The 23,342-nt window shown below is 47.9% G+C and overlaps 3 protein-coding genes and 1 long non-coding RNA gene across 6 annotated transcripts; 1 reads left to right on the forward strand and 3 right to left on the reverse strand.

The window, feature by feature from the left end:
• LOC110435494 lies at nt 2,632-3,105 on the reverse strand. The gene is made up of 2 exons (XR_002453204.1): nt 3,029-3,105; nt 2,632-2,908 (listed from the first exon to the last, which is right to left on the reverse strand). It is a non-coding gene; the product is annotated as an uncharacterized LOC110435494 (long non-coding RNA).
• LOC8070215 lies at nt 5,589-7,502 on the reverse strand. 3 transcript variants are annotated; one of them, XM_021460889.1, is made up of 3 exons: nt 6,140-7,502; nt 5,810-5,871; nt 5,589-5,678 (listed from the first exon to the last, which is right to left on the reverse strand). In XM_021460889.1, the coding sequence occupies exon 1, from the start codon at nt 7,500-7,502 to the stop codon at nt 6,207-6,209; it is 1,296 nt and encodes a 431-aa protein (XP_021316564.1). In that variant the 3' UTR covers nt 5,589-5,678; nt 5,810-5,871; nt 6,140-6,206. The 3 variants fall into 3 exon arrangements, with proteins under 3 accessions (XP_021316564.1, XP_021316565.1, XP_002451239.1); XM_021460890.1 differs by having other exon boundaries at nt 5,619-5,708; XM_002451194.2 differs by lacking the exon at nt 5,589-5,678 and having other exon boundaries at nt 5,779-5,871.
• Nucleotides 8,103-13,432, reverse strand: LOC8082084 (ATP-dependent DNA helicase Q-like 1). The gene is made up of 10 exons (XM_002451195.2): nt 12,857-13,432; nt 10,570-10,955; nt 10,092-10,352; nt 9,836-9,999; nt 9,632-9,728; nt 9,495-9,538; nt 9,285-9,399; nt 8,852-9,205; nt 8,538-8,762; nt 8,103-8,454 (listed from the first exon to the last, which is right to left on the reverse strand). Exons 1-10 carry the CDS (start codon nt 12,978-12,980, stop codon nt 8,350-8,352), a joined length of 1,875 nt encoding a protein of 624 aa, XP_002451240.1. The 5' UTR covers nt 12,981-13,432; the 3' UTR covers nt 8,103-8,349.
• LOC8082085 lies at nt 14,756-16,289 on the forward strand. The gene has a single exon (XM_002449926.2). It carries the CDS (start codon nt 14,923-14,925, stop codon nt 15,991-15,993), a length of 1,071 nt encoding a protein of 356 aa, XP_002449971.1. The 5' UTR covers nt 14,756-14,922; the 3' UTR covers nt 15,994-16,289.

A 23,342-nucleotide genomic window follows, 5' to 3' on the forward strand; every position in this document is an offset into this window, starting at 1 on the left:
TTTGCGTTTGAGTTTTGAACCTTGCTCTACAAAGTTTATAATATTATAGTTCAAAATTTTGATTAAAGATGCGTGTACTAAATATAGATTATTGACACCTATCACATCAAATATTTAGATACATGTATGTACTAAATATAGATTATTGATGAAACTTTTAAATTTAGTTAGTTCATAATTAAACATTAATCACTAAATAAAACAAAAGGACAATATATTAAACTTTAACATCTCAACCAAGCGACTCCGTTCCATGTCACAGGCCAGCGAGACGCTTGGAGTTGGAGATGGCCTTGCCCGGCCCGCAGTAGTACTGGTGCCTAGTTGCGACGGTGCGAGGTCGCCCGCCAGAGATCCGGCCCAGCCCAAAGAGTTCAACACTTCCGGCCCACGGCCCAAGCGGGGCAGCAGTGGGCCCACCCAGCCAGATCCCGTTGCTCCTCTTCTTCTATATATATATATATATACCGACGCAACACCACTCCGTAACCCTAACCTAACCTAAACCACAATTCCATTCCTCTCCGCAGCCGCCGCCGCCGCCACCGTCCGGTGGTTGAGCTTTTGTCTCGCCGACAAATCCCACCGATCCAGATCCCGTATCCGGCGCCGCCGTGGACACGCATGTCCCCGCCGCGAGAGCGACCGATGCTTCCGGTTCCGGAGCTGGCCTGTCCTGGGAAGCAATTCGTCGAACAGCTGCAGCGCGAGACGGTGGTAGGCCCTCAGCCTCGACCACGCGCACGCGAGCTGTTTGGCGAATTGCTTTACCCATGTCAGGCCCTGCCTCGGTTATATTATACGGCCTTCAACCAGCTAGCTACTAATTTGCTGACCCATCTTGATGTGACGTGTAATTTTGTTTGAGTGATTATATCCGTCTCTCCTGCTCTATCTGATTTACTGGCCATGATACTAGGTCTGCTTTGTTTAAACTTTGAAGAAACTCTCTGGACAAAATTGTTAACTTTGAAGATACTATCTTACAAATTCTGTCCTGTTAGTGTGAAGTTCATTATTACCAGGTAAAGTTATCTGTGTTCGGTGTCACCGTGTGCATATTTTTTTGACAACCATTTATAGTGCATATGTATGCGTCATATATACTGGCTGGATGGATTTGCTCACATGTAAAACACATGAACTTCTATTGTTTGAACTAGCATTTGCCTGTTGCTTTCTTCTTGTAGTGTTTGTTTTTTCAGTTCATTGTGGTAATAAGATGTCACTATGGGAGTTTGATGCTTTTAGAAATGTATTATCGTGAGAATGTTACAGTTCTACAGATATGTTTATTGTGTTCTGGTGCTCTTGCTTCCAACAGGATGAATTTGTAAAAGTTTTTGTGTTAAATAGTTTGAAAACAAGGCCACTAGAATGCAGTTATGGTTAATCTAAACATATTTTCAGTGTGAATCTCTCTCCTGGTTTATTGAATGTATATGAACTACTCTGTTTTTTAATGTCTAGTATGATAACTCTGTAGTTTAACGCAAATGTCCTCCAACATATGAACTACTCTTTCATCAAAAAATATATGAGCTACTACCTCTGAACTATGCCATAGGTGTTGGGAGTTCAACCCCTCTTCTGTGGCTCTCCCTGCCTACTGGATGCTGCCGCATCACGGATTTATGCTCCCGGAAGCCTCTGCCTATCTGCACTGCTGCTGATGGTAGCCAATGATTCCAATAAATGGTTTTCTTGAGAGTTCAAATGGTTCTTTCCTTTTTCAGTTTTTTTTTTAAAATTCATATGAATTTATCAGGGCTACTTGAAGCTATTATTGTTGCTTTGTTATCTTTGCAAAATACTGGGCAGTTTGACACAGCGGAGCTGAGCTTTCTGACAGCTAAATCTGAGTGCGGGACATTGGAACACAGGGATATACTGCAAGTCTGCAATGCCCTTCTCTTGCCATGATATTGGTTTCCATGCAGTCCTGAGACTGAAAGATCTCTGCAATGCCCTTCTTTTGCCACGATATTGGTTTCCATGCAGTCCTGAAAGTGGAAAATTTCTGCAGTACCCTTCTCTTGCCATGGTTTCCATGAAGTCCTGAAAGTGGAAAGATCTCTGGAAGAAAACGTAGCTAGAGAATGTGCATGATGGGCTGATGGCACGAGGCCACTGCCAGGCCAGGACTAGAGCGACCAGCAGCAACAGATCTTGAGCAGGATGTGCATTTTCAATATTAGTTTCAGTTTCAATTGTGCATTTAGCATGTAATGATACTAGCTGAATTTCCCGCGCGCGTTGCTGCGTGATTTTTTTAAAAATAAATAATTATATACATAGCATTACTATATGATATTTAGTCTATTATGTACAAATAGTGTATGTACATGACTTGTATGTAAATATATTAAAGATTTAAAGTATTTCATATGATATAGATGACATGATTATTTTTTATAATTAATATAGAATGACATAGACTTAGTGGGGAATGATGTGGACACTCTGCATAAAGAGATAAAAGATTTAGTGAGTCACTTAGTGGGGAATGATGTGGACACCTAGCATGAAGAAAGAATTCATCTAGTGGGTTTAGCTTTATAAGAGTTATAGATAATGATTACTAATGGTAAAAGCACTTTTTTGCCAAGTGTGTTCAAAGTCTCTTCTGAGTTCTGAAAATGATATGTATGCAGTAAATTTTCATGAAATTCCATCATTCCGCAAGCAGTCAGAGCGCATGTGAACTACTCGTACACCAATTACGCTGGATCTTGTCTGCTTCACACTAATTTTAGGCTCCTTGAACTACTCGTACACCAATTACGCTGGATCTTGTCTGCTTCACACTAATTTTAGGCTCCTTGAAAAAATAACTACAATGGCGACAACACCGGTGAGATAATATATTGTAGTTGGAGCAGCTTGGTCGTTAGCACCATGTCCCAATCTGTAGCACCCGATTAGAACAAAATCAAATACACAACGCATATGAGTCCGGTAAGTTAAATCTCGTATATAGCCACAATAAAAATAATATTAAAAGACAAATGCTTAATATATAACATACTTAGTATAAAAGATTTGATTCCCCTGGCTTCAAACACCTCTCCTTAGTCCCCTTGGGTAGAGATTTGATTATCATCCTGTATAGAGTTTTAATGGTTAAGAGAAGCTGGAGTATCCTAAACTGCCCTTTTTAGTTATCACAAGTGGTTTCACTAAATTGGTTATAAGAAAAGAGTGGTTTCACTAAATTGGTTATAAAAAAGTGGTTTCACTAAAAAGTAATTACTCCATCCGTCCTCTAATACACTCTCTCTGTCCCTGAAAGCTAAAACTTATATAGTTGTCCTAAGTAAAAACTTTTAAAACTTTGACTGAATTTCTAGAAAAAAGTATTAATATTTATAGTACCAAACTAATACTATTAGATGCGTGTGCCATCACTTTATTTTCAAATAAGACGCCATCATCAACAAGATTAGTGGTGATTGTTTGATAAATAAAAAGTTTTAAATGCAAAACTGGTTTTTGGCTTTTAGAATGCCTTATATTTGAGACAAATTTTGAATGTTAGAATGTGTTATATTTTTTTATTCAAGAACGTGTTATATTGGTTATATATATTGCACGACGGAGAGAATAGTTTCACTTTCTTGAGAACAGCACGATATGTTGGGCTCCTTGGGCCTGGGCTCATCCATACCTGGGCCGTCAATTCAATTGGGCCCAGCCCAAGGAGTTAAAGACTTGCAGCCCAAGTTGTACACGGCTTCCAGAGAGATCCGCTACTCTATTTATACGGACGCCACGCAACTCCTAAACCCTAACCTAAACCAAACAAGCATTCCAATCCTCTCACCCGCCGCCGTCGTCAGCTACGTAGTTAGCTTTTCTTTTTCTGTCGATGACACGCACCGCCGATCCAGATCCAGATCCCACCAGCATCTGGCGGCGCCGTGGACATGTCCCGCCGCGAGAGAGAGCGAGCGAGCGAGCGCCACCGGCGACCCATGCTCCCGGAGCTGGCCTGCCGTGGGGAAGCAATTCGTCGAACAGCTGCTGCGCCAGAGGTTGGCAGGCCCTGAGCCTCGTCCACGTGCACGCGAGCTGTTCGGCGACTTGCTTCACCCATGTCAGGCCCTGCCTCGGTTATAACGCCTTCTACCGTCTCGCTGTGTTCACACACTAAATTTACTGAGCATGTTCTTGCGACATACTACTACTACTACTGACATGTAATTTTGTTTCGGTGGTTGTATCCATCTCCTGCTCTATCTGATTTACTGGCCATGATGTTCCGTAGGGTCTCTCCTTTGTTTTTTGGAGAAACTCTCTGGATAGCTGCTGTCCTGTTTTTTTTTTTTTGACAACATAGTTGCTGTCCTGTTAGTGTGCACTTGAGCGTCAAGTTCACTAATTTTAGTCGTTTATTGTATATATCTATGCGGCACATACTGGTTGGATTTGCTCACTTTGTAAAACACATGAACTCCTAATTGTCTGCACTGGCGCTTGCTGCTGTTCCTTGTTTCAGTTTTGTTTTTTAAGTTCATTGTGGTAACAAGATGTCACTATGGAAGTTTGATGCTTTTAGGAAAGTATCATGAAGCTGTTATGGGTCTACAGATACTGTGTTTACTAAAATAACAATATTATTATTATCATGTTCTGTTGTTCTTGCTTCCAACAGGATGAATGTGTAAAAGTTTGCATGTTAAATAGTTTCAAGGCAAGACCACTAGAATGCATTAGTTTCTCGAGTTCGAAACCGAACATGGGTAAATATTCTCTGCTGGTTGATTGAGTCTATATGAATTACTCCCCTGTTTCTTTTAAATGTTTGAGTATGATGGTGCAGTAGTTCAACATAATGTGTTTTTCCTGCACCTCTGCTCACCCGGCCTCTGCTGTTGCCGCCCCTGCTTCATGGACGCTGCCAGCAGTGGCATCACGGATTCCCGGAAGCCTCTCCCTCTCCGCTGCTGATGGTAGCCTTTGGTGTTCATCCGTACTGTACAGATTCTTGAAAGTACATCCAGTTGATTCTTTCCTTGGCATTTTGTATTCGTATAAATTTATCAGAACCACTTAAAGCTATTATTAATGTTCTATCTTTGCATTTTATATTCCATGGGAAACTAAACACTCGATGAATATTCTTGCCTCACGGTCGTCGTCGGCTAGTGTGATACTAAAACTCAAGCATGAATTCAAAAAACAGACATCAATCTATAATTTATTATTAAAAAAACATTATTTGTGCATATGCAGAGAAAAAATTTATGCACATGAAATTTGTTATTTCTGTATAAAAACATGATACAGAACCTTTTTACATCAACTCATTGCTCAGACCCACGGTATTAGATGGCATTTCCAGCATTATCATTATCTTGTACTACATCTTCTGGTTCCGCATTTGAATCAAGTATCACCTACTGCTACTTCTACAGTTCACCGTCTACTGTCTACACATATATACATATAAATAATAATAATACTTCTGAAATCAGCACTGATATATCCTTGACTCAGGATTGGCATATTTTACCGTGCTACAGACAAACAGAGCTATTCTCTAACATAAGGAATCAACTAACAAGACTATCACAAGCTTTACACAAGATAAATATGAAGGTAAATGCAAAGCAAGTGTAGAGTGATATACCGACGTGGCAAGTGATCAATGAATATACAAGAATACAAATGAAATCCTGAGACAAGTACCAAAGATGAAATATTACCTATCAAATATATACAATACGTGTATTTGATTAAAACAAAACTCATACCATAAGCTCCTTAAGCAATAGGATCAAAGGAAATAACAAAAATGTACTAGTACCAGGTCATATGCTAGGCGCGGACACAATCAGTGCCCTTCATTCATCATTATCCTTGTTTGACCTGTCATGACGATGGTAAGAATACGAACAGGACATAAGCATGGTTAAAAAGAAAAAAAAATAGAGTGTTTTAGTCACAGCTAACTGCCTACTACCATTTTTATGACACAAAGCACATCAAATTTTATCCCTTTGATCTTATTGATAAAAAAAAATTCTTATGACTAACTTTTATACCATTGTATAAAATAATTGGTTTAGTGATTGCTTCTAACTCAATATAGTCCAATTATCAACATAGTCCAATTATCAGCGTGCAATACACCAACCTACAACTGGCACATCTCCATATGAGCTGACGCTATTGTTGCAGTTGTTGTTGATGCCCATTAGTCATTACATATCGCTCAAGAAGTACCAGCAGATTGTGCTATGTGGATGCCCATGTAAAAAGCCAACCGGAGGAGCCCCGCACGGCGTGGACATCCCAGATTTCATGTCAAAAACCATGCCTTCATCCTTACCACGCCCACCAATCCAGTAAACACAGTTGCCCCTCAGTCCTGGCACACCCTTTCCCTTTGCATACACTGACACTGCATTGTTCCTCCCCACAAAAAACGAGTGACCTCCCAGATCCTTCACCACATCCCAGCAAGGCTGCTGCCGTCGAGGATAGTACCTAAGCACCAATATCTCATTCTCCGCGACGCGGCGGCGACGCTGATGACCTCCTGCAGCTGCAGGCAGCTGCAGAGTAACAGTGCAGCTCTGGTTCCTCCAAACTTGGTACAGATTTCCCTCACACAACACCAAATTCTTGGCACTAGTGAAGGATGACACAATGTCATAGGATGGTGGAAAGACAGTTGCAGGGTTGAATGGGAGGTTGGCCTCAGACAACAAGGGCTCAACAATGGCTGGCGGATTCAGGTGTGGTCCTTGCGATTGATCAGGTGAAGGTGCAAGAAGTTCCTTATAGTAGGATGGCCGGAGAACAGAGAACTCTGCTGGCTCCGATGAGGGCCCGCCTGCTTCTTCATCGACGACGTTGGCAGGCTTCCGGCGGTGCCGGCGCTCAGGGAGACGGAGCACATACACGTCGCCGCACTTGGTGAGGCAGTAGACCTTACTACCTTTGTCGGTGTAGACGACGTCGACGAGATGGTCCCCGCTGGTGAGGCAGTCGAGGTCCACGACGGCCCACCTCCTGGCACCGGCGGTGACGTACGCGATACTGTTATTTTCGCATATCGTCGCGGCGGCGAAGTCGTCCTTGGTGGGGTTCGGGGTGAAGACGACCTTGGAAACCCAGCGGCTGTCGTAGATCAGCGGCGGGAGGAGGATCTCCACGGCGGCGACGGGGTTGAGGAGCACCAGAACGGTCTCGTAGCTGGAGAGGGCGACGGAGAGCGCGAGCCAGCCGTTGCTGCTGGAGCCAACGCAGCGGCTTCCCGAGACGACGGCGGTGAGCTCGAAGGACCTCCGCGTCGGGAGGGAAGCGGCGTAGGGGCACCAGCGGGAGTTGTCGTCGGCGGCGACCACGAGGAGCGTCGGCGACGGCGGCGCGAGCGCGCAGCGCCACGCCGTGCAGGCGCCCCGCGCGCTCGCGTACCACTTGAGGTCCAGGCGGTCTCCGATGCGGCAGAGGAGATCTGGCAGCAGGTCAGCCCAGCGCGGGAACGGCGCCATGGCGATCGGCGGATTCCTCGGGTTATGCTAGGGTATGGGGATTCCATGGGGAGGGCGGATGCAGGGTTTTACGAGGGTGGTGGGGGGCCTCTCTGTCTCGGTTACGAATTACGATGCGTGAACGGGTCCAACGGCTGATAGACAAGGAATCGGAAACGCTTTCCCAGGCACATAGTCCAGCTTGGATCCATGGCCCAAATAGCTAGTTTTGGATTCTAGACTAGAAAGAGTGTCGACGTGGCCGATTGAGGTATTGAAGACGTGGCAAAATTAGGTGCCAGATTTCCAGGTGTACATTCTGTCGTAAAAAGATTTGACGTTCAAGAACTCAAAAGGTGCCGCAGGCAATCTCTTGATATCTTCTTATAGTGTGGTTAGGGCACTCACAATGCAGACTCTATCATAAAGTCTAAAGTTATTTATTACCTCGAACAATATGGACTTGGAGTCTTATTTTTTCTATCTCTTTCTTCAATAAATATGCTGCCACATCAGCAAAATATCATAAATAATATGTAGTTAATTGTCTTGGACTCTGTGATAGAGTCTTGCATTGTGAGTGCCCAGTAAAGCATCCACCTCAAGAACATCAGCAAAATATCATAAATAATATGTAGTTAATTGTCTTGGACTCTGTGATAGAGTCTTGCATTGTGAGTGCCCAGTAAAACAAAGGCATCATTACACTTAGCTGCGGCCAGTTGTTTGTGCTCTGGATGCTATATATATACACAGACAAATGTTTGACATTATATCACAAGTTCGTACAGGTACTGTGGAATACACACCCCACAAGTTCAGAGTGTCAACAAACATTATGGGATTTATCGCCATAATTTACCCTAAACTATGTCTTCAGGCAGTTGTCGCAGGGGCTAGGGCCGTCTCTGCACCTTTGCCTGTTGTACTGTTCGCCGAAGTGCTCTAGAAGTGCCTGTCTCCGACACTCGGTCTTCAGGGAAAAAGGAAAATGATCACTCCGATATTATTCGGTTTCATGCAGCATTTCAATGACACAGTGAATCGTAGAATTACCTTCAGCTCGCAGTATGTTTGCATCTTCTTAGCTTGCTCCATCGCAACCTTGAAGCTCTCACTCTTGAAGTTGTCAGCGTTCCTCAACATGCACACGATACGGCTGAAGTCTTTCTTCTGGTATAAGACAATACAATGTGCTGGGAGGTCATCTCTCCCTGCCCTCCCGGACTCCTGATAGTAGCTTTCTATTGATTTTGACATTGTGTTGTGGATAACAAAACGCTGCACAGTGAAGATATTAGCAAAGGAAAACTTGCAGAGATTGACAAACTGTAGACAGAAGTATGCTAACAAAAGCTGAAACCACTTACCACATCAGGTTTGTCGATCCCCATGCCGAAGGCTATGGTGGCGCAGATGACTTTAACCTCCCCGCTGTGCCATTTCTCTTGGACGCTGGTTCGCTGACGAGCTGCCAAGCCAGCATGGTAGTGTGCACATTTGATCTTGTATTTCTCCCTCAAAAACTTGGCAGTGTCTGCACATTCGTTCTTCGAGAGGCAGTACACGATACCAGATTTGTTCATGAAGCGCTCTTTCAGGAGATCACCCAGCTGCTTCTGGGGAGTTTTCGTCTTGCCAATCACCTCATAATTGAGATTCAGTCTATCAAAGCTCCTCTTCAGTATCACAGCATTAGGGATCCTCAAGGCACTAAGGACGTCCTGCAGATTCCATCCAGTTAACAGTAAGCGGTTTGTGTAATTGTGCTCGAAGCTGTAGTGTGGGAAAGCTCTTAATTACCTTACGGACAGATTCAGTTGCTGTTGCAGTTAAAGCCATAATTGGGACCCTAGGAAAGTTCTGCTTGAGGCACCCTAGACCACGATAATCTGGACGGAAATCGTGCCCCCACTGACTGTTTTTTTAGAAATGAAAATCAGGTAGTGGCAGCATTCAGGAAATAGTTGCTTCTGAAACAATCATCACAGATTTAGGATCAAAATGTGTTACCTTACACAATGTGCTTCATCAATCACAAATCTTGCTAACAGTCCCTAATTAAAGGTTCAATTTTAGAATGCAGCTTGTGAGTTAAACTTGAAATAAAGAGCATTGAAAATTTAAGCAATGAAATTCAAGACTAATACCCTCTGATCTAAGCCTCTTAACATCTCCATAAATGAATAGTTCGCAGCAATTCTTTCAGGAGTAACATACAGAAGTTTGAAGGATGGTGTGCCATATCTGCAATGGGATGATCAATCAAATGGAAATATGTCATATGCATATAACGTAAGGTTCATTATTTAATCTGATCACAAAGGTTACAGACACCAAACAATATTACATACCTTAGCTCTTGGATTACTGCAGATGCCTGAGCAGGAGTTTGCTGGGAATTTAAAAATGCTGCTGGTATCGCAAACTTGTAAGTTAATGCCACAATCTGATCCTGGATCAGCGACAGTAGTGGGCTTACAACAACAGTGACACCTGGGTGCAATGTTGCAGGGAGCTGCAAGAATATAAATGTTGATGAACTGTTCCAGATCATGATACCAAGCAATAAAAAGAACAATGTTGAACAAGAATACAGAATTTACAGACCTGGTAACACAAACTCTTCCCACCACCAGTTGGCATAAGTATGAAACAGTCTTGATTATTCATTGCAGCCCTGCAAGCTTCATACTGCAGGGGCCTAAAGCTTTTGTTGCCAAAGATGACAACATTGGCAAAATTGACATCATCAAGGCCACAAAGTTGTTCATAGCTCAGAACTTCTCTCCTTTGATGAAATGCAGCTGGAGGCATCTCTCTATTTGAAGTGGGAGTCATTGACTCATATCTGTTGGTAGCCCTAGTCACCTTCAAAATTAAAAATTGTGGAAGATAAAATATTAACTAAAAAGTAACAGAAGAAAGACAAAAGCAAGCTACACTTGTTTGAAAGCACAGAAAGAACAGAATAGCATGTTTCATATGTTGTCTGTATGCAAACATTATGTTATAACATCACCTTACACAAACTAGAATAACGACAATGGAATTGTCTATTAGTGGAAGATCAGAGTAAGTGGCTTACTGTGGATTTTGCTGAGCTTCGGCTCTGCATTCCAGAGTTTCTAGATTGTGTCTGCCTTTGCATATTGAAAGAGTTGTCATGAAGGTTGTCCATTCCATCACCCATTTCAAAATCTGAATCATCAGAGGCAAAATCGAAATCTTCAGAATGATCCAGAGCATCAGAGGACAAATTTGGCTCTCTGGACGTATGACTGTTGTCCATAGCAACTCCTCCAGTACAGTCAGTCACATTCTTCATCATCATATCATTCAGGTTGCCACATGCTTCGGTCTCAATCCCTTTGAGATCGTCCCAGTCATCGGTAGGTTGTGTGGCATCAGCCAGCGACGCAAGGAAATCATTGCCACAGTTCTCGACAGTAACCAAAGCCAGGCCATCCTCCCCTGTACCAGAATAAGGAACCATATATCAAGTGATCAGGCAATGGCAATCCCAATAAACAGTAGTAAAAGAAAAACCTGGGTGACCTACACCAAGAGCAGGTTAGCAGATATGACAATGTAAATGTTCGCTTTAAGAAAGGAAGACAACGTAAGCATGCATCCACATTTCTGAATACCTACAGTATGGCCCTTTTTGTGTGAAACTCAACCTTGCACTCTTGCCAGCACAAGCAAACAACATAAAAATATTAAGCAGAATTATATGTTCACTAAATTACTAGCAGTACAAGGTGTTTTTTTATTTTCCCAGCAGAGCAGCATGTGTATTGGTCGAAGCCCTCCATTTGCTCCTTTTTCCTTTAGGGTGACAGGCCACGTTGTGAAGATAATGCCATTCTCTAGTTAGACAAATACCCCCAAAACAGTCCCAGCAGCAATAATATGCAAAACATCATACAGTACTTTAATGCACCGAGCCATTTACTAGCAATATCTTCACAATTTGCAACAATAGAAACTGAGAAACATAATCCCAAACAATAGCCAAACTTTCCCCTTCATCATTATCAATAGAGCACCAGGTCCCAGAATCCCAAGTTGTGGAGATTGCCCAGTCCAGGTCCAACAGATATGTCAATTTCTACGGTACTCCAAACTCAATTTAGACCATCCATTTATTTTGATGTTTGAATTTAAATGGTTAGGATGAGCTATTACCTCCTAGGAGCAGGTGCACGGATTTGACAATGTAACATTTGCTTAAAAAAAAGACAATGTAAACATGCATCCACATTTCTGAATACCCCTAAACCACTCTTGCCAAAACAGGCAAAAGGATTTAAGCAAAATCACATGTTTAATAGCAGGAAAATTGGAAAAAGTGTATTTATTTTTCCAGCAGACCAGCAGCATGTGCATTGGTCGAAGTCCCAAGGTTGTCTGCTTTTTTTAGAACGACGCTCCTCTTTTCACCAAACTATCAGCAGTCATTATTTTGTTATAAGGCCACTCACAATGCAGACTCTATCATGGAGTCTAAAGTTATTTATTACCTCGAACAATGTGGACTTGGAGTCTTAGTTTTTCTACCTCTTTCTTCAATAAATATGGTGTCACATCAGCAAAATACCATAAATAATATGTAATTAATTGTCTTGGACTCTGTGATAGAGTCTTGTATTGTGAGTGCCCTAAGAAATCAGCCTCACAAGCATAAGTCACTGGAGGGACACAGGTTTTCCAATAACAAAGGAATGTTAGAGTCTTGGCACCTCAAAAACCAAAGAGTGCAGATAGGTAGCCTTGGTCTCCCCCCAAAAAGTTCCAGCAGCAAAATATTCAACACATCATACTCTTTTATTTCAGACTCAACCCTTTACTAGCAATGTTGACAATTTGTAACAACTCTGAAGCCACTAGAAACTGAGACACAGGATTCCATACTCTGGTAGCCACCACACATTCAAGAGACAAGATGGCACAATGAGCCCCAGGAGTGACACACGTTTTCCAACAAGAAGGGATACGTAGAGGATTTTCCATGGGTACCCTACCCTTGCTCTCACAGCTAATACATACCACCACACCAATAAGGCGTGAGCATGAGCATCTGAACCACAAAGCACACTATCCAAACCTGGTAACAATGCATACCACCTGTCCATGAGAAAGTGCATAACAGGTAAAAACTTGGGATCTGAACATCCAAAGCAGTAGCTAATTCCCCACCCTTTTTCAGTTAGAGACTGCCCACCCAGTGCCCCCCCGCCCAGTCCACCAACGGGCACACAAGGCCAAAATCGGAAGAAGAACGGGCGCGTCCATCCCAGCGGGCCGGACCAGCCGACCTGAGAGAGAGGAGAGGAAGCCGCGGCGGCGGAGGTGGCGCAGTAGGTACGTACCGTAGACCTCGAGGAGGCGGGCGAGGCAGCTGGCGGCGAGGTCGCGGTCGAAGCCGGACTCGACGGCGAGGTCGAGCAGGCGGCGCTGCTCCCTCTCCCGCGCCCTCCGCGCGCGCTGGTCCATCGCCGCCGCGCCGGAGAGGAAAAAATGGCGGGGACGGGACGGCGGCCGTGGATGCGAATCTCTCTTCCCTTCCTCCTTGGCGGGATCAATGGCGCGCGGCGGAAACTGGAATGGCTGGCTGGCTGGATGGTGGGTCGGCGTGGAGAAAGCCCAGTAGAAAGAAGAAGGCTGGGCCTAAAGGGACCTTAGGGATGGGCTCTGGGCCCGTGTGGAACGGAAGTCTCCACTCTCCAGTGCTTGCGAATGGATTCTCCCTTATTTTTCAATTTTGTTTTTTTATTTAAATTCGTACTTGCATACCTATACCATGCGATTTGTTATAGGCTACGAGATTTAGCTATCCACGAGTTTTGGAGCGAAAATCTTCTCAAATTTTGAGTAGATTGGTTCATGACCAAAATTCTTTTATTTTTTCTAAATCCAAGTTAATTTTTTTGGTGCAATTTATAGCAATTTTTTTTGCTTGTTAATATATATATTTGACATGACAAGTTTCCGTAAGGCCTTTCTTTTTTTAAAAAAGGGTTCCGCAACAAACCAAGGAGTTATTTATTCCTCGTGTCATTTGTTTTTTTTTCCTTGATCCTTTTCATGTGCAAATACAAATCATCAGTTGACGTTGCAGGTGCAGAATTGGGGTATGGATCGGAGGAGGAGCCCACAGCGCGCGGGGCGGGGAGCATTTGTAAGGGCATGCACGGCCGGGGCGCGGCACGCGCGACGTGAGTAACGTGACGGAACGGCAGCAGTGGTCCGTAGACGCACGCAACGCAACCAACCAGCACCAGCACCAGCACGGAGGAGGAGAGGAGAGGCAACTAGGCAAGGCAAGGGCCCGAGTCTCGCCATTGTCCTCCACCGTCGTAATGATGGGCGGTGCCGGTGATGATGGGCGGCAACTCGTGTTGTGTTGGCACGGCGGCGGTACGGGTGGCGGTGCCGACGCCGATCCACGTCCCGGGACACAGGAAAAGCGAAGCCTACTGTACGTAGCAGCGACGGGTAGCTCAACTGTGCGCCGCGTCACCTGCACGTACGGTTCGGTTCGGATCCCCACCACCTCCGCACGGCCAGCTGTCCGTCCCTCCGTCGCTCGCTCACTCGCCCCCGGCCACCTCCACCACGGACGGAACGGACCCCTGGTGGTGGGGTGGTCCCGCCCACGCAGCGGCAGCGCTGCCCCCCGTCCGTTCTGTCACCCCGGGGCACTGTGGAGTCACGGATGGCTGGCTGGCTGCCTGCCTGCCGTCGCCGGCGCTGCACCGCCTCGGACCTCGCAATCCTCATCGCTGGACGGCGGATGATGACGGACCCGCATGCGCAGCCCACGTGGGCCGGCCGGTACCTACTACTACCCGCCCCGCCTACTACAGCACAGCAGCCACCACCGTCTTCCAAGGCTCTCGCCGTCGCCGCACACGAGTGTGCTGGACCTGCCCCGGCACGCGGCACGCGGCGGCGGCGCTATCCCATTCCTTCCAGAGCTCCTCCAACAGCGACACTCCCCCTCGATCTGAAGCCGAAACGAACGGGACCGGCACGGACCAGTTCGTCAGGGTCCTACCGGCTGGCGGGCAGGCGAGAGGCCAGGGACCGCCCTGCGGTTACGCGGTTCGTCAGGGTCAGATCTGGATATCCGGCAGGCACAGCACAGGGAAGAATAATATCCTCCCACGAGGACACACGTCGAGTCCCGATATTACACTACGGCCCCTGGGGAACTCAAGGACACAGACACAACCGCTATTCAGCTAAACCGCGGGGGGCTGATCTGTGAAACGGCCCCGCGAGTTAAAAACTCCCACCTCCACGCTCTCCCACGCTTCCCGTTCTCCCACCACCCCCCCATTTCCCACTTCCCACCTCCCTTCCCACCCATCCCACCGGCGCCACCACCAAGGCACTGGCACCAACCCACCTCCACCACCACCACCCCGGCGATATGATGGCCGCGACAGCCAGCGGCGCGGCGGACGAGCCGGCGGTCGCCTGCGACGACAGCGCCTGCTCCACGCCCTTCGTCAGCGCGCCGTCCAGCCCGACCCGCGACCGGGACCGGGACCCTTACCCGTCCCACTTCTTCTTCAGCGCGCCGACCAGCCCCACCCGCGGCGGCGGGGGGAAGGACGCCGCCGTTCCCGGCGTCCTCGACTTCGACTTCGACTTCTCCTCGCGGTTCCCGTCGCCCTCTGCTGCGGCCATGTCCTCCGCCGACGAGCTCTTCCACAACGGCCAGATCCGCCCCGTCCGCCTCGCCGCCGCGCTGCTCCAGCCCCACCCGGACCCCGCCGTGCTTCTCGACTTCCCCCACGACGCCGCCGCGGACACGGACGCGGTGCGGGAGGAGGTGGAGGTGGAGGCGGACGAGCGTGGCCGCGTCCGGACCCGCTCCGTGCGCCGGAAGGCGCGCTCCATGTCTCCGTTCCGCACGCACTGGCGGACCGCGTCCCACGTGCCTGCAGCACCGACGGTGCCCGTCCCGGAGCACGAGTCTGCAGATGAGGCGCGGCAGACTGCGACCCCTGCGGCGTCGCGCTCGTCGTCGTCCTCGTCCACCGCCTCCTCCGCCTCGTCCGCGTCCTCCTCGTCCTCCCGCGGATCCCGCCGATGGGGTGGGTTCCTCAAGGACCTGCTCCACCGGAGCAAGTCGGACGGCGGCAAGACCACACACCACGCCCAGCATTCCCACCACGCTGCTGCTCCAGCTTCGCCAACCGCGCAGTCCAAGACGAGCACTCGTCCGTCTCCGTCACCCGCGGCGGCGAAGGGGACTAGGGGTGGGACGCCGGGGCACCGCGGCGGCGGCGGCGGCAGGAGGAGGTCGGCGCACGAGCGGCTGTACGAGGCGCGGCGCGCCGAGGCCGAGGAGATGCGTCGCCGGACGTCGCTGCCGTACCGTCAGGGCCTGCTACTCTTCGGCTGCATCGGGCTCGGCAACCGCAGCAGCTACGGCGCTGTGCACGGCCTCGCCAGGGGACTCAACGCCGCCGCCGCCGTCTCCTCCAGGTCGTGACTCGCGACCGGCACCGGCGCAAGCGTCCGTAGGCGGCGGCATTGCTGGCCGGCTGAGGGTGCTCTGTCAGTGTGGTGGTGGTAGTGTTCAGTGGCTAATCAATCCACTGTGAACAAGTGCAAAATCTGCAAAGAATGTAGTAGAAGTACTAGTAGATTATTAGGAGATGATGGTTCTTTTGTGGTTGAATCTGTCTGCTCGTATAATATAGCCTATTGTATGGATTTTGGGGGTCAAGCTTGTTTATCCCACAGAGATTAGTGAGTACTGTTAAAATGCTTGTTCATGTGAGCTAATCTTTCTTCTCTGTTTTCTCAGAAACCAGAGAAACTGAAACTGACGTAGTAATACGCCATCGGTTTTCGGTTACCTGAAAATTTCGAAACTTTTTTTAAAGTTCGTCTGATGAGTTGAGGAAGAAACCAGAGAAACTGAAACTGACGTAGTACGCAATCGTTTCTCGATTACCTGAAAAACTGAGACCTTTTTTACCTGAAGAATGCTTGTGTTCATTCATTCAGCAAGGTTGTTCAGCTTGAACGAAGACTAATGTCCTGTAGGAGTAAAATCAAGAATGCTTGGTTCGGTTCGGTGCAGAGTTGTTTCTATCTTGAGAGTTGCTCTGCTCTGTTTTGTTAACCAGTTTGTTCCAGACTCCAGAGACAGGATTGGAATTTCGTCAGGATTTTTTGGAGCCCCATCTCTTCTCTCAGCAGGTTTTACCAGTTTCCTTGTTGGGGGGAGGTGTTCCAGACTCGTCACTCGTGGTGTTACCGTACCGCGGCTTCTGTTGCAGTCACAGTAGAAGCGGCAGGTGAAAACGGTTGCAGCTGCATCCGGTAGAGGAACAGATTCAGCTGCTATTCATACACCAGATCCTCCCCAACCTTCATCAACATGCACATTTCGTTTGTTCAGTGTGTTCTATAGTACGCTTCAGGCAGAGACATTTGCGTTCACTCAAGCTTATCTATTGAATCTGCAAACTTAAACTTATCACTCAAATTTATCTATCGAGGTCTTGGTCTTGTTTAGTTTCCAAAATATTTTACAAAATGTTTCAGATTCTCCGTCGCATCGAATCTTTAGACGCATGCATGGAGTATTAAATATAGACGAAAATAAAAACTAATTGCACAGTTTGGTCGAAATTGACGAGACGAATCTTTTGAGCCTAGTTAGTACATAATTGGACAATATTTGTCAAATACAACGAAAATGCTACGGTACCTGTTTTGCAAAATTTTTTGGAACTAAACAAGGCCAAAATGTGGAGAGACGGACGTGCGGCAGCCCGGCATGGCATGGCACAGCCTCCGTAATCAGCCTGACGCCGTAATTTACCCCAGGCCTGCTGCTGCTTTTCTGTACCGGTGGTGGTGGTGGTGGTGGTGGTGTGCATACAGTGCAGACGAGACGAGCATGCAGATGCGTGCGCGTTTGTTTACTTTTACCCGCCCAAGGTAACCGAATAAACGGCCTTTCACGGACGTGGATTCGGTGACTTTACTCAAGGAAGTTATGGATAGGGCTCTCGTGGCTTGCGACCAATCAAAGCACAATCTCAATATTTTTTTAACGAGGCAGGCAGAGGCAGAGCTGCAGAAGCTGGAGCCGCCGGTCGCGAGAACACTCCAAGGTTATGACGCCGACGGGGCCTTTCCAGCGCACCGGCCTCCCGGGCCGCCATGCTGCCCTCCGGCGCCGCCTCCTGTGCTGCTTGGCCGAGCCGCCCTTGGAGAAGAAGACCCACGCCGCAAGGCCCTGGAGGAGAGGGAAGTGGTTGCGCTGACGAACTTAGAGACACAGACATTCGCGTTGCTTGTGCACTTGATACACCTTGAGTCTATTATACAAATCGAGTAATTGGTTTAATCCATTATGCGTACGACCATTTGCAATGTGTGCTTGTATTGTGGGACTCTGAGCGTATGCTACTTGCAACGCTCGCAAACCCGCCTGCAGTATGACTCTCCGAGCTGGCGCTAGGCACCGCACGCGGAGGACAGCGCCAACGGCGAGCGCGAGCACCACGGAGCAGCGACCGCGAGCTCGGAAGTCGGGAGAAGAGCGCCGGTGAGAGCAAGGACATTGCCAGTGACCACGCGAGAGCGGGCGGGTAGACGGCGGCCCACGCGTGTACGAGCGGGTAACAGCCACCGTGCCTCTGCCTCGGCCACGCACGCTCGTCGTGCAGCCCTCTCGCGCCACGACACACACGGCGAGGAGATGTGCGCTTGCGTGAGAAAGTCAGCCCACTAGGATCCAGGCGCCGGCGAACGCATGGGTTGGGAACATCACCAAAGCGCCAACAACGTCGGCCATGCTATCCGCGTCCACATCCGCCGCGTCGTGCTCTGCCGCCGCCAGAACGCGCGAGCGCCCAGCGGCAGTTGCCCAGGCTGAAATGGCCAACTTTGGTAATTGTTTATGTTTAAAATCACTTTGTGCGTTGGATTTTGAATGGAGTGGAGGCACCAGATCAACAGAAAGTTACAACGTGACGTTACAGAGCAAAGTCACTGAAATCCGGCTCCGCCTTTCACCGCCCCGGCCCCCGGCCGCATTGGGACTCCTACGCCTGCCGCTCGCTTGCATGCTTGAGCTACAAGACTCGCAGCGCAGGCAGCCACCAGCCAAACGCGGTGATTATTAGTTAATCAATTAGTTAATAGGCCAACACTGGCAACTACTAGTAGAGTGGTGAAATCGGAGTACAGTACAGTACTGTGTGTCCTGTTCGCCGGTGGCGAAGCTAGAAACTTTTAAGAGCCCGGGCAATTCTCATTAAATAAAAACTATAAAATTATAGAATTCTATATGAATATAAATAAAACTCTGTTTAAATTTTGGGGAGAAGTCCGGCCGGGGCGCCCGGGGTGGCCGGGTGGTGGCTCCGCCAGTGCTGTTCGCCTTGGATGGATGCTTGCGCGCCGTCCCCTGCGGGTCGTGCTTATGTGGCACGCGGGCATGGCCTTTGTCCCAAGCACAGCCCATTGGGTCACTTTTCGTGCTGGACCGGCCCGATAATCATGACCTTTTTAACTAGTCAGGACCGCCCCAAGGCCTACCAAAAACTAGGAAAGAGAGAGAGAGGAAGGACCGGTGGAGGCGCATGCGGGTGGTGGCTGTGGCTGTGGCCACCTCGCCGCCATGCTCGTATGTCGCCTCAAGGCGCTCGAGGTTAGATCCACCATCTTCCATGGGGATGTCGTAGTTCTTAGGCGGAGGGTGCCGCGCTCGTCGGAGATCTGGTCGTAGCAGGAGTAGGCCGGCCACTGCCACCACTGCTTCTCGAGGCTGCCCATCGCCGTCACTGCTCCTTCAGAGTCGAGGTTGGCCACTGTTACGGTGTGACAAATGAAAAGGTATGTCGACACGGCTTCGAGGCTCGGCGGCTCGCAAGTCAGAGCCTCAAAGGTGGAGTGCGACGTGCTGGGGACTATAGATGGCCTACGGGCCGGCCCCGCCCCGGCCCCATCGTGCCTCATGCCTGGCTGCCAGTCCAAAGCACGCCCTGCGGGGCTGAATTCGTGCCATGCCGGCCCGCGTAGCCTGACAAAATTGCAGGTCGGGCCGGCCCATAGCCTGGTTTTGTAAAAAAATTCAACTTGACCACACAATGACAATGCCAATGTCTCAATGATCACAACATCAGCACAATGCCACAATCAATTTATTGCAACTCTCAACTTCTCATATTCACAACCATATTCTCATTCTCATTCTCAGATCACAATCATATTTCAAATTCACAAAGAAATATAGAATAATAAGAATCACAGAAATGACATCAAAAGACATATAACATAAAAATAAAATGTTTGTGCAATGCTGCCTCATTAAAACCTTTCTAGGTAAAACTCACTCTTGTGAGAAATCCTAGAAAGGAAAAAAGTGCAGCACAACTCTTAATATTAAGTCTTAATGGTTCAAAGGTTTAAACATCTCAGATACAGATACAGATAATAAGAGATCACTCTCAAGTCTCTCAACTCTCACAAAGATATTAAATACAAGAAGTAGAAGCCACATATGTAGATGCAGATACAGATGTGCTAGCAGAAGGAGGCCCAGTTGCATCTTCATCAAGGTAGAGGTTCTTGAAGGATTCTTCTAGCTCTTGGTTGTCAATATCAACAAAATGTTGCAATCTTCTTTCTCCCGGCTCCCAGTCCTTTATGCAAGCTAGCATCTCCACATGTTTAGGCAACAAGCGTCGCCGTCGCTCTTCAATGATCATTTTTGACAAGGAGAAACAAGATTCTGAAGACACAGTAGAAACTGAAGCAAACAGAATATCTCTAGCCATGATAGAAAGTACGAGAAAGGTTAGCTTGTGGTCACGCCACGAGAGAAGTAATTCAAAATCTTCCTCATATGCAGTGACATTGCCACTGTCCAGATAAGGTGATAGCTCATAACCAGCAGCAGAAAGCAGATACAAATAGAGTGGTAGCGGGGGAAGGTCCAAAAACATTAGATCCTCCAGATCCTCCGTGGCGCAGGTAATGGATTAGGGTTCAGGGAGCCCTCACCTCACCCTCGCTCGCCTCTTTTATATGGCGTTGCTCGGCCTCGCCGTTGGCAGGCCAACTAGGCCGAGCGGGGGATGGCAGTGGCACCAAGCCGTTGCCGAGCCGACCCCTCAAACTCGGGTCGGGCCGTGTCAGCATGGGCCCGTAAGTTACCGGGTCGGGCCAAAATGTTGTGCCTTGGGCCAGGCCATCATGCTTAGAGTTGCATAGTGGATTAGGCCTTTAGGGTTGCCAATCTAGGGCCACTATCGGGCCGTGCCGTGCCAACTCATGGACTCAGGATGTGGCCCAGGCACGGCCTACTTATCCGAGCCCGCTAGCCATTGGGCCAGGCCAGGTTTGCGCCAGGCCAAAATACCGGTCCTCGGGCCGGGCTCATGGGCCCGAGCGTGATGCCCAAGTATATTTGTCGTGCAAGTTCCTTGTGGGCGGCAATGCTAGCCTCCTGCTCCTGCGTCGGTGTGCTGTGTGCTGTGGGAGCGACAAGTGAAGATGTGGCGACCACAGCTGGACTATTGCAGACGCCACAACACAACTAGGGGGTACTAGTAGCGCATCACGCTCCCTTGTTTACTTCCAAATTTTTTAAAGATTTTTTGTCACATCGAATTTCTGTACACATACATGAAGTATTAAATATAAATGAAAATATAAACTAATTACACAGTTTGTTTGTAATTTACGAGACGAATTTTTTGAGCTCTAGTTACTCTATAATTTGATAATAATTGACGTAAGTTTGCTACAGTAGTGAAAACCAAAAAATTTTGCGAACTGAACCAGGGCCTTGTTTAGTTGCTCAAAAATTTTGCAAAATTTATTAGATTATCTGTCACATCGACTCTTTAGACGTATGCATGGAGTATTAAATATAGATGAAAATAAAAACCAATTGCACAGTTTGATCAGAATTGACGAGACGAATATTTTAAGCCTTATTAGTCTATAATTGAATAATATTTGTCAAATTCAAATAATAGGCCCTGTTTAGTTCCCTACCAAAAATTTTTTCATCCATCCCATCGAATCTTTGGACACATGCATGGAACATTAAATGTAGATAAAAAAATAAACTAATTACACAGTTTAGTTAAGAATCGCGAGACGAATCTTTTAAGCCTAGTTACTCCATGATTAGCCTTAAGTGCTACAGTAACCCACATATGCTAATGACAGAATAATTATGCTTAATAAATTTGTCTTGCAGTTTCCTGACGAGCTATGTAATTTGTTTTTTTATTAGTTTCTAAAAACCCCTCCCGACATCCTTCCGACACATCCGATGTGACACCCAAAAAATTTTCGTTCCCAATCTAAACAGGCCCTAAAATTGCTACTATTTTTATTTTCCAAAAATTTTTTTTTGAAGTAGGGGTAATTATTTTGGCCTATAGAGGCAGTAACCAAAAGGGCGAGAGAGTACAGTACGGGGGAAAGATGGAGGAGAGAGGACGAGCTGACGCCTTGGTAAAGATCCACAAAAGAGATATCACACGGCAGCTCCCTCCACTCCACCGTCAGCAGCAGTGCGACGCCGCTGCTCCATCACCTCACCTCGTGCCAGCCTGACTGCGATGGATGGGATGACGACGCAGCGTCAGCGCCGTCGTGTCGCCGTCCCTTTCTCCTCTCCTCTCCTCTCCTCTCGTCTCCAGCGGGGGCACGGGAACGCATGCCGTGCAGCGGGCAGGGGCGCCATGCCGTTTTGCCGCGGGACCGTGCGGTGCAGCTGGTGGTAGTGCTCGTGTGGGTGGGGGAATTCAATCAAGAATGTCGTGCAGGGCACTGTCCATGCCTGCATCTGCATCTCCCTCCCTCCATGCCTGCATGTCCCATCGGCTGCTCCCGCAATCGCACTCGTGCACCGGGAATCTCGACGTGCCCATCACTCACGGTTTGTTTTTTTTTTTTGCTTTTTTTACAATTCCTGAAACGGACCACTGGCCTTAGTAGCCGAGTGGTGTGACTCACTTCCATTCATCCTCGCTTGCCACACTGTCAACCACCAACCTTTGTAGTATGCTGTAGTATGCCCCTCCATCTCCACGCAGACCTGCGAAAGAAAAGGAACCAATCCAATCCAAAGCGCACATCACATAGATTCCTCCTATCATTGCAGAGATGCACAAAAACACTCCCTATGATTGCCATGTCACAAAAGAATTCGAAAAGGCTCCAGCTTTCATCCATCTTGAGAAAAAAAAAAAGCAAGCAGAAGGTTCGCTGACCTCCAATGGCGAGCGCCCTGTGCGGTGCGGTGAGAAGAGATCCGACGCGATCGCCCATGGCGCTAAAGAAACAGTAGAATACAGCGCGCGTGGCACACCACTGCCCACTGATCACATTCTTCTTTTTGGAGCTCGCGAATTTATATTTATTTATATATGTATATATATAAACATTCGCAGCGCTAGCACAGCACCAGTTCATGATTGGCGCTATTTTTATGCCGCCAATGATACCTGTGACGGATTAAGAATTCACCGTGGCCGTGGATTGCACTTGCATGCAAAACACATTTTGGTGCATCGTATCCTCTGTCCTCCGGGTGCTGTGCCTGTGATGCAGCAGAGCAGAGGCCGTATCCCGGGGGGCACCTGGACCGCCGGCGTTCGGTGTGCCGAGGTCAACGCCTGTCGCCCCCGCCTCCGATGGCCGGCCGCGGTGATCCCCAGTCGCCTGCGCTGCCCTGGGGCGGGGGAGCTGCACACGACCACCCCACACGCTCAGCTGCTGGCCTGGGCGTAAACAAATGCCACTCTCTTTTCCAAAAAGAAGAAAAAACGCTGAATTGATGATGGGCAGTGCTTC

This window comes from Sorghum bicolor, chromosome 5 (assembly GCF_000003195.3).
Source record: "Sorghum bicolor cultivar BTx623 chromosome 5, Sorghum_bicolor_NCBIv3, whole genome shotgun sequence".
Taxonomy (NCBI): domain Eukaryota; kingdom Viridiplantae; phylum Streptophyta; class Magnoliopsida; order Poales; family Poaceae; genus Sorghum; species Sorghum bicolor.

What these genes read in the sequence shown, in the direction of transcription:
- LOC8070215 (XM_021460889.1), bottom strand. Translation starts at nt 7,502, where the DNA reads ATGGCGCCGTTCCCGCGCTGGGCTGACCTGCTGCCAGATCTCCTCTGC.
- LOC8082084 (XM_002451195.2), bottom strand. Translation starts at nt 12,980, where the DNA reads ATGGACCAGCGCGCGCGGAGGGCGCGGGAGAGGGAGCAGCGCCGCCTG. An exon ending in GGAAGAGTTTGTGTTACCAG is followed by an intron (nt 10,000 to 10,091) that starts GTCTGTAAATTC and finishes ATATTCTTGCAG; the next exon opens with CTCCCTGCAACATTGCACCC. An exon ending in GATGAAGCACATTGTGTAAG is followed by an intron (nt 9,400 to 9,494) that starts GTAACACATTTT and finishes CTAAAAAAACAG; the next exon opens with TCAGTGGGGGCACGATTTCC.
- LOC8082085 (XM_002449926.2), top strand. Translation starts at nt 14,923, where the DNA reads ATGATGGCCGCGACAGCCAGCGGCGCGGCGGACGAGCCGGCGGTCGCC.